Genomic DNA, 14936 nt, shown 5'->3' on the forward strand with positions numbered 1-14936 from the left:
AAGACTCACACATGCAGAATGACGCATACATGCAGAAAGACGCATACATGCAGGCACATGTTTAGTCGTGTTTACATAGCAAAGCGCGCACGAAACGGGGCCTTTCGTAACGCTCGCCTCTCACGCTGTCTCCCTCTTACTACCAAGCCCCCCAGCACCCCCTCGCACTTACACCCTCTGTCTCTCACTCACTTACACTCTTCGTTCGCATCGATGGCGACTGGCGACGTCGAATGCGTATGCCCACCACTACTGTTGCACATTTCGCACACTCAACCGTTGTACATAGCATCATACATATAGATTTATGTACATACATATGTATGTATATATATAGCATATAGCATATTGGTATGTATGAATACGCCACTATTAGAAGGGGGTTAACTGTAGTAGAGGAAAAAAAACCCATACAAAATCGACAAAAACATATTCCACACAAGCTACGAGAAAAACCCACACACACCATCGCGCACAGCTGACTAATTAGCAAAGCAAAACACCCAAAATCAAAACCCCCAATCAAAATCAAGAGAGATGCCACGAAATAGGGAGCCCGTAGAACGAAAGAATAAAAGAAAGCCACGCACTGGAGAGTTGCTCGTACAATTTGAAAAGCCCGGGAGACTCCTGAAACCAAAGCCGAAAGATTCAAATAAACTCCAGTGCCTACTGTTGACATTCGACTTTTGAATACTCTAAAAAACTAATTGGTGCATATAAATCGCGTGTCCTTTTTATATTGCATAAGCTTATTACATATTTGTAAACCTAAATACGATTTCATCAAAATAGGGTATATAAATATATATAGGTAAATATATTTAGCTGTGCAAATAGACCCTTTAATAGGCTATAATTGGTTCTAAAAGCTAAATGGACATTTCTTATAGTAAAATATCACAATGTTTTTGCACAACTGTACGTATAGTTTTTGAGACCAAAGAACACCTGTTTTGATCTGACTGTACTTTTCGGGACTCGTTATTAACTGGCAGTTATCTTTTTAGACCCGTGTGATGGAGGCACAATGGAATTCGAAAAGGGGGATTCGGACTTGGCTAATTAAATTTTTTTTTGGTAAATGTTTAGAGTCGGGGGACGACCTTTCGGAGCTGCGCCCGTTCGTGTACTCGTGTATCGCAAACGATGTTCGTGTTCGTGTTCGTGCTCGTTCGCTCCCAGTTTTCACTGCCTTCTGGAACGGGGCCTGTCTTGAAAGCCGCAGAGCGCGCGAATACCGAAAACTTCTTGCATTCGATGGTGCGAAAGGGACGGGGAGAGTGATGGCATGTGGGAAAGGGAGAGGGCTAGAGCGAGGAGAGGTGGCCATCGAATGCTAAGCAGGGGCCTTTGCTTTTGCTTTTGGTGCTTGCCAAAAATAGAGCCGCCCCCACCACGCCTTCGCCCACAAAGAGTACCCACCCGCCCACACCCGCACAAAAGCAACAACATCATCATCACACCACCAATACCAAAACCAATACCAATACTGTGACCCAGCCAGCTCTGCGTGAACCTGTGTCTGCGTCTGTGTCTGTGTGTGGGTCTTGTACATAGCATAGCTTAAGCTTTCCTTGTACCGTGGTTAAAATGCCAAGGAAAATGGCCATGGATATATGGATTATATATATACATAAAAATTACATATGTATGTAACCATTTTTATTCAGTAAACCACAAAATGGGCTTTATATTTTGAATCAGCTTGATTCCCAGATTGGCTTGTTTAATAGATTTGAAATAATGAGGTTTGATAGCAAACGTTAACAAGTATAAATAGTTTAGATCCAAACTATGTAGATGAATATTTAAAAACCTTAAAAATGAGCTTAAAGATTTAACAAATAGATTCAAAATCGAACTCGATAAAATCGTACTATTATTTTAAAATTTAATTATTATTGGTATATATTTAACAGAAATAACTAATGTCTTTCTAATAAATTCAGTAATTGCTAAAGTTTTACCCACTGTGGGTTGTAACTCGGCAGCGACGTCGACGTCGGCGTCGCAGCTTAGAGCTAGTCGATGAGCGGAAGGAGAGAGAGAGAGAGCAGGCGGTCGTTGAGGAAGGGGAGGGGAGAAGCCGAAGAGGGTGAGACAGAGCGATGGCAGAGGAGGAAAATGCACAAGCCGGTGGAGGGGGCGCAAAAGGGAGACGAGCAGCAACAACAACAATTCGGCAAAATGTTCGTGTAGCGTTGCAGCGACGCCGACTGCGCTGCGGGTGTTTGTTTTTTTCTGTTGTGTTTTCCGTTCGTCGTATTTCGTATTTCGTGTTTTCCGTTTTTCTTTTGCGCTCTGCATCCGCTGCTGCAGTCGGCGTCGCTGCCGGCGCGCTGCGCCAGTGTGTGTGAGCGCACTGTTGTGTGTGTCTGTGTGCCGCACACATTTTTCAGTTGACTTCGTTGAAATAATTTTCGTAACAACGATCACACTCGTTTGTGTATTGCGAAGACGGGCGGACGTACGTCGGCGTCGAATGCGGAAAAAGCGCTAAAGCGAACTAGCGAAAAAGTGCGAATACCAAAAGAAAAGAGAGCCAAATAACTTTTTTTTTCACCACGAGCGTCGTCGCGACAACAACAAAAAGGAATTTAATAAACCAAAAACAAACGAGAGAGAGAGAAAGCAGCAACTAAATATAACAACAAATGCGTTAAAAAGTTTTGTTTTTTTTTCCACACTGCCAAAATGCAGTTAGCGTTTGTTTGTGTAAGTGTACCACATACATGCATGATGTATAATTTATATGCGAAAAACAACAAGAGCAGCATTGTGTGCTAATTGTTAAAATGTGCTCGAAAAACAACAAAATATTAAGTGCGCGCATTAACACACACACACTACCAAAGGAAAACAGCTAAAACAAGCACGTGTGTGTGAGCGTATGTGAGCCGGCCAGTGTGACCGTTCGTGTGCCAGAAAGAGAAAGAGCGAACAAGCCGGCTGTGTTTTTTTTTTCTAGTTCTGTTTAAACACCAAACAAATTATATAAAAAAAATCCTCCTAATCGAAGTGTTGCATTAACAACCCAATTTCTTTAATACAGCTCCTGATATAAACCCAAAACCCAAACCAATAATTGTGAAAATCGAAAAGCCTGGAAAAGGATTACATAGAGCGCGAGCGAGACATCATTCTAGAGCAAAAGAGAGAGAGTGTGTGGAGGAGCGATGGCCAGCGAGGATGTGCAGATCACTAGCGTCATCGATGCCAATGGCCAGAGTCTACCGCTCCACGGCAACAGTTTGGGCGGTCCCCTGGGCCCGCCCGTCAAACAGGAGCGTCCCGATGACGCCGAGATCCGCGAACTAGCGGCCAAAATGAAGGAGCAGCAAAAGCAACAGGCCGCCCAGCAGGCATCCCGTCAAGCGGCCATGCAGCACTCGAATGGGGGCGCCAATGCGGCAGCCTCAGCCGGTGGCAACATGCAGCCGCCGATCACAAATGGCAATGGCCAGACAAATATTATGAGCTATCTATCTCGTCATCAGAAACTACCCAACGGCACCATGCAGGTGGTGCCCGCCTTGGCCTCCAATGGTCGTTCGAACGGAGCCGTCAGCGACTCCGGTTCGGACAAGAAATCCTCCACGGGACCCTGCGACGAGGAGTCCATTCAAGGTCACTTCGGTTGGGCTCAATTCGGCAAGGTATCCATACCGTACATCTATCGCCAGTCGGAGAAGTACTGCTCCGTGCGCATGATCGAGCTGAAACTGCTGGGCAAATACCTCAACTGCCTGCATCCGGATATCTATTCGAGCTGCACCTGCGTGCGCAGCTACTACATCACCGATGCGGAGGCACGTCTCTTCATCGAGATCAATCATAAGCACTGCGACGGGGAGTTCGGTCGCGACATCTTCAACCAAAAGGATCTGGTGGTCCGACTCAGTGACGCATCCAAGTTCTATCAGTTCTTGGACATTTGCTACAGAAAACTGGTCTCCGGCAGCAAGACGCCGTCGGAGAAGTGCGGCTTCATTCGCATCAACAAGGAGTCCGTGGTGCCCTACACTGTGCGCAACAATCAGCAGGTTGTGCCGCTATTCTATTTTGAGGGCGAGACCGAGAATCTAAAGACCAAGGCGGAGCTGCTCAATGGCTGGGACCTGGCCTATCTAAAGTTCTGCTGCAAAGTGCAGGGCATACGCAACGAGCTCTTCTCCAGCGAGAATGTAGCCGTCATTTCGCTGACGGACATTAAAAGCTACTTCCCAAATGGCACCGAATTTGAGGACTACTGGCCCAGCAAGGTGGTTGACTCGAATCTGCTGATTGGCAATCGGGCCAATGTCAACAACTCGGTCAACTGGACCCGCCAGCCATCGGCGCCGCCGCCAAAAGTGACCACCTCCGGTACTGGATCGACAGGCGGCTCTTCCTCCTCCAGCGGCGGTAGCATGGGCCAGAACTCATCATCCGCATCATCGTCCGCAAACTCCGCCGGTGGCCAACAGGTGACCTCGAAATCTCAGCAACAGCACGCTGCCTCTGCCGCTGCAGCAGCGGCGACGGCGCATCAACAGCATCTGATGAAGCAACGCGCCGCCGCAGCAGCAGCTGCCGTCGGCGCCAATGGTGTGGCGAATGCGGCCAACAGTTTTGGGGCAGCCGCGGTGGCGGCCTTCAATTCCCAGGCGGCGTCGATGCTCCAGCAGTCGCAGGGCAACAACAGGATGCTGTCCCAGGCCACCGTCCAGGCTTTGGCCAGCAGCGGATGGATGTCTGGACAGACGAACCTGCAGCTTCACGCCCAGATGATGGTGAGTACAACGCTATGGATCACTAGACTAATAATGTATCTTAATCTGCATATAGATGCCTACTTTTATCCAGCTAATGTACGATATTTATCAACTTTTAACCGAGCAAAACTTTCAGTGGGATATATAGAAGCCGGTTTATCATATCAGCGTTGCAATATTATTATTGTGTATCCCAAAATTCTGGGTTCTATTCAATTTTCTCGACTTCTGGGCTATTCAAGAAAATTTACATCCACTCTTCCTCAAGCAATGTCTCAAGTCTAATTCAATTTGGTCTGATACAAGGTCGCTTAACATTTGTGTATTGATGACAATATAATGATATTATGATTTACATTAATGCAGTATCTTTGTCAATTGGTTTTTACTTTATTTTGGAAAATGGTAAATTTATCAGACGATTTTATGTTAGTTGAAGTTGGTTTGGATTGCATTTGATGTTAAAACCAAAAATTCAGGGAGCAGACACAAAAATGAGCCATGAGTCCAGGAAGCCGACCAAAAAATACCAAAACCTATAGAATGACAACTATTTCAATGCCTAATATACTAGAAATAGTCCTTCGGCTCGAATATTGCAACAAACTTCACAAATGATAATATGTGGTGATGATAATGATATATTCGCTAGTGCTGTTTTTAACTGTGTGTGTGTGTTTTAAAAATTAGGTCATTACTTAGAATGGCATTTAAAACAAGTTTTTTTTGACTATCGTTGATATAGAAAACCCAGCCCTGACTTTAGTGGAGATGAGTTCGATAAAAGCGGAAATGGAATGTATTGGGGGTAGCAAAAGCAGATCAAAAAATACCAAAACCCAAAGAATGACAACTATTTGCATGCCTAATATACTAGAAATAGTCCTTCGGCTCGAAACATATTCGAATTGTGTGACCTTTTTTGAGCACCTAATTGGGTGTTTCCGAACACTAAGTTACATTACTTTTACTTCAATATTATATTGCAACAAACTTCACAAATGATAATATGTGATAATGATATATTCGCTTCTGCTGTGTTTTACTGTGTGTGTGTTTTAAAAATTAGGTCACTACTTAGAATGGCATTTAAAACAAGTTTTTTGACTATCGTTGATATAGAAAATCCAGCCCCGACTTTAGTGGAGATCAGTTCGAAAAAAGTGGAAATGGAATGTATTGGGGGTATATACATACATATGTATATGTGTCGTACAGAGGGTTTTCTCTAGAGAGTGCATGGCCGTGTTTTGTTGGCCTCGCTTGTAATGACACACAAACTTACATGCTGGGCTGTACATACATATATCGTGTTTGTGTTAGCGTGCTTTTTTTTCTAGCAGATTTTTTCACAGTTTGGCAACAGCGCAGCAGCAGCGTTCGACGGCATCAAAAACTAGGTCATCAGTATAGTGTGCATAGGAGAGTGGCTCCATCTCCCTCTATGCCCATCCCCATCTCTTTCTCCCCCGCTAGTGCCCGCTCTTTTCCTCATTGGTTGTGCATGAGTGTGTGTGTTGGCCACAACCTGTTGATGCTGCTGCTGTTGCTGTTGTTGTTGTTGTTGTCACTACAGTCGGACTTCTTTAAAGTAAACTTCCATTTCATGAAGGAGTAAAGAATTTACCAGATTATTCATGCATACACATTGAATTTTAAACTTGTTTTTGAAATATTCTGAAAACATTAAGAACTCGAACAATTTGTTTTGACCTCCAAAATGAAAATCGGCCTCCAACGTATAAAACGTAAAATAAACGTAAACAAAACAAAAAAAAAGAAATACTAGCCGTCTAGATACTCGCTATGAGTAATAAGAATCTTATCAAATCCGAGACCTGAAAACGTAATTCTAATCGCTTACGACATCGTTAAAATAGCACGAAAAGTCTTAAAGCGGCTAATTGAGGCAATTAATCGGTTGTTGTTGCTGAACTAATTTGCAGTTCCAATACCTTCCGCCTTCTTTGCATTCATAATAGTTAATTATGCACAACAATTGGCCATAATTGCACACATGGAAAAGTAGGTCACCAAAACAATTCAATAATTATATTTATAAAGTTATATTTATAACGAAATATAAAGAAATGAAGTGCAAAAGGCCTGTTACTTGTATATAATTCCCTATTTATTGAATTAAGTTGGTTTTTAATAATGATTGATGCAGATTTATTACTATTAACATTGATAAGATGATAAGCTCTTTAACCCCCTTAAGTGTTCCTCATAGCGACTAACTTTCCTAACTTTCTTCTGCCATCTTTCATCTTTTGCATCTCTTTGTTTTCATCCGCAGCAAACGCATGCGAACGCAAACCGCGTGGGAAGCTATCGGGAGCACATGAACAACCTGATGATGAGCGGCAGCAGCCGGCAGCCGTATTCCTACAACAATCCCGCGATCTCCATGTCCTCGGTGAACAACCACAGTGGGGGTGGCGGGAATGCCCCACCTCCGCTCGTCCGCTCGGCGGCGGGTCAAAATGCCAACCACATGTGAGTACAGCGACAGTCCGATCTTTTCCGATCCCCACCACTCCCCCACCCCCACTACTCTCCTTTGAAAAATCAAACCAAAAAAGAAATTAAAAAAAAAATAATACAGAAAAATATTATTGATTCTATATTTGATTTTGCCTTTCCTTATGACTATTTACATTAATTACATTTAGTACGTTGATTTTATTTGAAATCTCGGATACAAATGCGCAGAAATTGTGTTTTTCAAATTTTGTTGTAATTCGTTTTTGCCAATATCAAGAAAACAAAACAAAAAAAAGAACCTAAACTTTATACTCTATTTTTTCGCTATTGTTGTTTATATTATACATATAAAATACACACGTTTACTAAGTCGCTCTAAGGGTTGAGTTCTCAATGTCTAGGCTTAAATGCATCTGATGCATCTGATTTTCGATGCCCCCGAAAATCGATAAGCTGAAGGACGTGGCAAGCTTAATTAGCGGTATAATAGATCTCTATAATAATGCTTAGTAGTCAGTAATTGTGTAAAATGCTGGGTGTAGTGGGGGGAATTGCAGGCTAGACATTGAGAAATCGCTGCTTGAGTCCAAATTGCTCTGCCATTAGGGTGTCACACGATTTTTCGAATATCTCAGGAGAGTCGATATAATTTTGTTGTTTTTAATTTATGCTCTTTCCTAAACGAAAAAAAAAAAAATATATATATATAATAATATTGCACCGATTGTTTTTCCAATTCTCAATGTTACTTATATAACAATGAACCATACCGAAATCGGCGTTTGTGCACGCATTTTATTTGAAGTTTTGATCTGTGTTTTTTACCGTCTTACAATAAATATACAAAATAATACTCGTTCCTCGCATAACTTCTCTCTGCTCTTTGTTTTTTTTGTATTTTTTTTTGCCTCTTAAAGTCATGCAATACATCAAGTAAAAACTCTATTGAACTTTATTTCCCTTTTGAAAAAAGATTAGTTGTTTGTTGATGAAAAGCCAATAATAAATAAACATAGTTTCTAAATAAATGTTTTTGTGTCGATATTCAAGCACTTAACTTTTTATTGCCCTGTGTGATATATTTATTCAAGTTTGAAACATAAATTCATTCGTTTTTAACGTATGTATGTTAACTAAATTGGTAATATTAAAATGGGCAATAATAAAAAAATTAAAATACATTAATATGTCCCATAAGTTGTTGTAGGTTTCAAGCCGAATAGGGGACGCCGATGTCCATAACGAATTTGAGATTATGTTTTTCAAAATAAATACCAAAACACCAACCAATTATACCACTAAAGTCCCAATTACCCTCATAACATATTCCGAAAAGACAACAAAAATACAAAATTTTAACATTACTAACCGAATCGAAACGACTACTTTTTGCAAATACTTGACGAGCTTTTGTTCTCTCTTTTTATTTTCGGGTCTCCAGATTCCTAACCTCTTACGGCATGCATTAGGGTGGCTCAAGAGAGGCTCAAAAAAGTAGAGTGAAATAAATAAGCTATCGGTATCGGAGGCGCGGCTAAGGTGGAGAATATATCACTCGCATTGGGATTGCGCGGTACTACCCGATCGATTAACACCAATACCGCCTACTACTCCAGTACACTCCATAAATAAGTCCAGTAGAACTAAACCCAAATATAAACACACACGCATACACACACACAAAACGCTCACACCCACCCACACACGCATCTGTACATACATCATGTTGTAGAGTTTTCCTATAAACCGAAAGTATCCCTAGCGATTGCATGACCTCTCCGACTTGATTAAGATAAAAATGAACGTAGAATAAAAGCCTTTATAAACATTACATATACGTACTTATGTGAAAACCTACTATTTGTTTCCTTTTCAATGGAATGATGATGATTTCGTTCGTTATAACCTTACTTTGTATATTATTATGATACCTTTTTTCTTGTTTGCTCTTAAAACATCTCCTTTTTTTTTTCTTATTTGTACGATAAAATAGTAACTTAATGTTAAAGCGGAACTACAACATATTTTGAAAAACATAAATTCGCATAATAAAAGAGAAGAAACCGAAATGATTTACGTTTCAAATATGGTTAAATATATATTTAATATATCTAAATGCAAAAAAAAAAACATGTCTACATTTATTTAATGGCTGTGTGTACTGACTACCCCTAATGTTATCATACACACATACACACACACAAACACAAAAACACCACAAATTCTCTCACACAATCATAAGAAACAACACACACCTACACATGTGGTATGACTCACGACTTGTGACGAACGCAAAAGTTGATATATATATATAAATATATATATATATATATACGTATATACATATGTATATGCCCACATATGTATATACAAAAGGGGAAACATACAATCAGCAGCAGCAACAACAACGAGAACAAGCTTTTATTGGTGGTGGCAGGTTTTTTTTAACCCCGTTTGGCCCCACCCACCCCTTTCCCTACCTCACACAAACACACACACAGAAACAGCACTAAAACAAAAAGATACAAAGTACAGTGAAAGATCCTAGATACATTATATATAATGCGTGTACAAAAGTTGAAGTAATAATACTTGAAAATTGTTTGACAATCGATTCTGATTTAGAAAACTTGGTTTAACAACTAAAGAACGTCAGAAAGATTATAATTAAATGGGGAAAAATAAAAAAGTGAGGCCAAAGCTTTGCAAAAGCTTTTTTAAACAGATTTATATCTATTTAATTTCATGCAATTACATAAATACACAAAACACAAAGACTATTTCCTAAATTTATGTGAATAAATAAAGCAATATAATAATTTTTTTTTTATAAATTATCGATTTAGAAAGAATATTTTAGAAAAGGAAAACAGTTCAAAAGAGCATTGAGAAATGATAAAAGAAAATTGTAAATGCCGTTTGTTTGATATATTTCATGCTTAAACTATTGTTTTGAGAGATCGAGAGAAAGAGCAGAGCGATTAACCACAACAAAATGCATTCATTTCTTCATTAATACAATGAAAATACGAATCGGGTAATCAAAAACCAACGATAATTGACTATCGCCACCTGGTTTTCTCTCATTTGTTTTCATCGGCAGCAGTCGAGCGGAAAGGCCAAGGCAATCGGGATATCGATGTCTCCGATATGTTTAATCGGCAATGCAAGTGCAAGTATGCGGATGCAGATGATGAAGAAGAAGAGAGAGAAACGCGGTCCCGCCGACGAGAATCGAAAAATTCAAAGAATCATTCACAAATGCATACCAAATGAAAGTCCCAGTGTCTTAAGTCTTAGTTAGTTGATGAGAAATGACAATTACAACAAAATCGATTGAAAAATGCAATAAGTAATGAGTCCTAAAGCGAATAACTTATAAAAAACAAAAACAAAAACACAAAACCAAAAGATAATTGTAAATAAAAATCAAGCTTAAAACAAAAAACGAAAAAAAGGGGCGGTCACCTCGACTTATGTATTGTATATAATGTTTCTAGGTCAAATGTCGAGCAGTCACTGGTGCAACAACAACAACAGCAACAGACACAACAACCGCAACAACAACAACGACACCAGAACAGCACATTTAACAACAACAACAACAACCATGCACCACAGCAACACTCTTCACCAAACAACCAGACCAATAGTAGCCACCATCATCATCATCAACAACCACAACATGCCTTAGCCAAAAGTCTCAGCAGCAGCAACAGCAACAACAGCAGCAGCAACAGCAGCAGCAACAACAATAGGAGCAGCAGCAACAACTCCAGTTCGGCGGCCGCCGTGGCCGCTGCTGCTGCCGCCGGCTATGTGCAAGCTCTACTGGGGGGCGGCGGCGGTGCTGGGGGCGTGGCTGGTGGCGCTGGCGCCGGCAGCAATGCCTTCAACTACAACCTGCCCTCGACCCGAGCGGACTACACGAATCTAGCGCTGTGGAATCAACTAACGCCCGCCCAACGATTGCTCTTCAGCCAGCAGCTGAAAGGTGCCAGTCCCACTGGATCTGGTGGTAATATTACCAGCGGTACCGGATCAAGCCATTCCGCCGGAAAACAAAACTTCCCAGCCTTGCCCTCCCTGCCGCTGGATACGGATCTGATTACCATGCTGGACTATAACAATCCCAATAAGGCAAACAAAAATCAGAAAAGTGGAGGTGTGACCTTTACCAAACCCATTGCGCCACCCCTGATACCAGATGGTTCGGGAGCTGAAATAACGCTGACCAAAAGTAGAAGAGGAGGAGCAGGAGGTGTTGGTGTTGGTGGTGGTGGTGGCGGTGGTGGTGGTGTTGGTGGTGATGGCGGCGGAGGAGTAGCCACCGCCGGAAGTGGCACTACCATACCGCTGAATTCCACACAAGCACTCGAGGATTTCGAAAAGAAGTTCACTGTGATGACGGACGAAATGCGAGCTGTTATACAAAAGGTTTTGGCCAATCCGGATCTCTCGACATTTATACAAACGAACTCCAGCAGTAATAATAGTGCAAATCAAAATCCCCTGGTGCCTTCGTATATATCACCACCCATGTCGCCCTCCGTGGGCGGTTTGAACATGGGCATGGCCATGGGCAATGTGGCCACCCTGACCTTGGCCTCCAATCCGAATGTAACGATAACACCACAGTTGCCCGGACACTTTCTGCACTCGCCATCGAGTTCGTGTTCCAGTTCGAGTGCCTCGAATACGGCGCCATCTCCGTTGAGCAGTAGCGGCGGCGGGGGATCAGGTGGGGCGGGCGGAGCAGGCGGGTCATCCAGCGGGGCAACAGGGCGGCAAAAGAGCGTGATTTGTTCGACCAAAAGCAATAATCTACCAATGGCCATACTTTCGCTAGCTAGCAATAATTCAGGTGGGGTTAGTTCAAATTCAGGAGTACGACGGAATAACAATAATACTAATAGTAATTATGGGCGTCAGACACACAGCCAAAGTAGTAGTAACCACAGCAATACACAAACAACCACCCAACAACAAAGCACACCCACTGACGTAATCGATCTGTCCTCCTCTCGAAGGTCACTAGCTGCATCGGCGGCCTATTTGCAGCAACACTCGTCGGCGGTCGCCCAGCAACAGGTGGCGGCGGCAGCGGTGGCCCAGCATCAACGTTTGGCCGCCGTCGCAGCCCATCATGCCCAGCAGAATGGACGCAGTTCCTCGAATTCGGGAAATTCCGGCAGCTCGTCGAATACTTCGGGCAACAACAATGGAACAAGCAACTCTGGCTCCTCCGGTAATGGCTCAAACGGCAATGGCAATGCCTCCTCGAACAGCGCCTCCATGCATCTGCAGCGCCATGCGGCACTTGCACATGCTGCGGCGGCGGCAAATGCGGCGGATAGTGCCCAGCGGCTGTGCGTCATACCCGAAATACCCACCAACAACATGAACCTGACGCCCTACAAGGTGCTCAAAGTGTGCGTGGACAAGCATCTGGTGCCCTGCATCAATATGAAGGCCTACAATGACTCCGAGCAGCTGATGACGCTCATCGAGTTCCAGAAGAACTTCTTCCCCTCGGTGCCGCTGGATCATTGCAAGCGATTGATCGAGGCCCTCGGCGTGGAGCTCTACAAGGCAAACCGGTAAGTTGTGATAACATAAGCTTGTACATGGAATGCATTGTCTAATGTATTATTTCCGATACACTTTCATAGGCGACAAGTTCAGATCCTGATGGAGTACGATCGCAACTACAACGAGAACATGCCGCTTGTGCAGGTGCGCGACATCATTAAGTACATGACGCAGCTGACCTTCATGACGCGCCAGACGGAGCAGCCGCCGGCCAAGAGGACGCGCACGAGCTAGGAATTAAGCTGGGGAGCACAACATTTGCCACCAACAACAACCACAACAGCAGCCACCACAATAGCCACAGCCACACCAACAACACCACCATTAAGCACAGCAGCCACAACAAGCAGCAACACAACAGCCACAGTTCACACACGAACAACAGCAACGTCTGCAGGGATAGCACCACCAATTTCGGTGGCAGCCCCATCGCTGCGAAGACGGGCGCTCACACCGCCAGCGAATGTTAGTGGTGATGAAGTGCTGGCCAGACGGAGGGCACTAGCGCCACCGCCAGCTCCGGCAGTTTCGGCAGTTCCTGCCACACCACCAGGAGCAGGAACCATTGGATCTCCTGCACTATCAGCAACACCTGTACACACCACCAGCAACACATACGAAATGTTGTACTCCCACAACCCACACCCGCACCACCCAGCAGCCCAGCACCACCATCAGCAGCATGAGCAGCAGCGTTTGCTTAAGAAGAGGCAGCATGCCGAGCAGACGGCGGCCAAGAATACGCGCACTGCTGCGGCAGCTGCCCAGAAAATGGCCGAAGCCGAGCATGCCTATCTATCCAATTTGTACGGCAAGGCGGCGGCCAGCATGCTAAGTCCACCCTTGGGTAATGTCCTGCCCGAGTGGGAACAGCAGAGGCAGCGAAGGACACAGGCGGCAGCACCACCGCCCCACCAACAGCAGCATCCGCATCAGCAGCAGCCACCGCAGCAATCGACGGCGACGGCGGCGGTGGCGGCGCCACCCCAACGACATATAATGCATCGCCGGCATAGCGTGTGTGCCGCTGGACTGGCCAGCCTGTCGCCTGCCTCCTCGACGCACTCTTCGTCGACGGCCTCGCCCACTACGGCGGCGGCAGCGGCCCTGGCCGCAGCATCCTACTACGGCAGTGCGGCAGCAGCGGCGGCGGCTGCATTTACGGCACCATATCAGCACCATCATCATCATCATGCCGCAGCGGCTGCTGCGGCCGCACATCATCATGCAGCAGCAGCTGCAGCGGCAGCGGCGGCAGCAGCTGCGGCCCATCATACACATGGTCAGCCATCGCCCACCATTTATCCACCCACTCCGCCGCCATCGGCGCCGTGGGTGCATCCTTGGTATGCCGGCGATGCGGCGTTCTGAGCGAGAGATCGTAGATAAAATAGATCGTAGACAGATGAAGATCCCATGGGGCGAGCAACTCAAGCCCCGCATTGTACATTCGAGTTTCTAGTTTGTTAAGCTATTTATTAAACGACGAAAAGGAAAAACAAAACCTATTTAGATCAAGAGAGAGCTCCAAACATTTTTTTTTGCGCGTCTGTCTGGAGGAGATTAGTTTGTAAGTAGGCTAACTAAAACAATTTCTGGGCATTATATGCCAACTAAACAATAACCAAGGGTAACCTTAGCGATGATATATGGACTAGAGCTGCTGGGATCTCGTTTGGTCAAATAACAACAGCAAAACAACAAACAAACAAACAAACCAACAAACATTTTCAAATGAGAACTCAAAGAACTGACTACATTTATTATCAAAACACACAGAGAGAACAATTCGTTTTCGTTTCTTGATTCGTTCGGAATACATTTTCGTGGTTTAAAAGTTTAAAAGTTTAAACGTCTTTTCTAGAAATATTTACATACATTAACAGATATACATGTTATATGCTATACATATGTAATATATAAGTAAAAAGCCAATAAACTCGTCATATTGTAAGCAAGAAATAAAATTTCTTGCGTTTCAAAACTATGCAAAACTACCAACTACCATAAAAACTAAAAACTAAAAACAAAAAAACAGCAACTAAATGAAAGCAACTATTCAAAAATCGAGTCAAATTTTGTAAGCTAGAAAAGAGATCC

The 14936-nt window shown here is 43.6% G+C and overlaps 1 protein-coding gene across 1 annotated transcript; it reads left to right on the plus strand.

Moving 5' to 3' along the window:
* Positions 1 to 2336: 2336 nt before the first annotated feature.
* Positions 2337 to 14399, plus strand: LOC6551549. Its single transcript, XM_026981416.1, is given in 5 exon segments — positions 2337 to 2718; positions 3056 to 4775; positions 7057 to 7256; positions 10745 to 12844; positions 12917 to 14399. Coding segments are annotated over 4 exon segments (5187 nt in total). The 5' UTR covers positions 2337 to 2718; positions 3056 to 3179; the 3' UTR covers positions 14208 to 14399.
* Positions 14400 to 14936: the final 537 nt, after the last annotated feature.

Source organism: Drosophila erecta, unplaced genomic scaffold (assembly GCF_003286155.1).
Source record: "Drosophila erecta strain 14021-0224.00,06,07 unplaced genomic scaffold, DereRS2 tig00000126-arrow-pilon, whole genome shotgun sequence".
In the NCBI taxonomy this organism is placed as follows: domain Eukaryota; kingdom Metazoa; phylum Arthropoda; class Insecta; order Diptera; family Drosophilidae; genus Drosophila; species Drosophila erecta.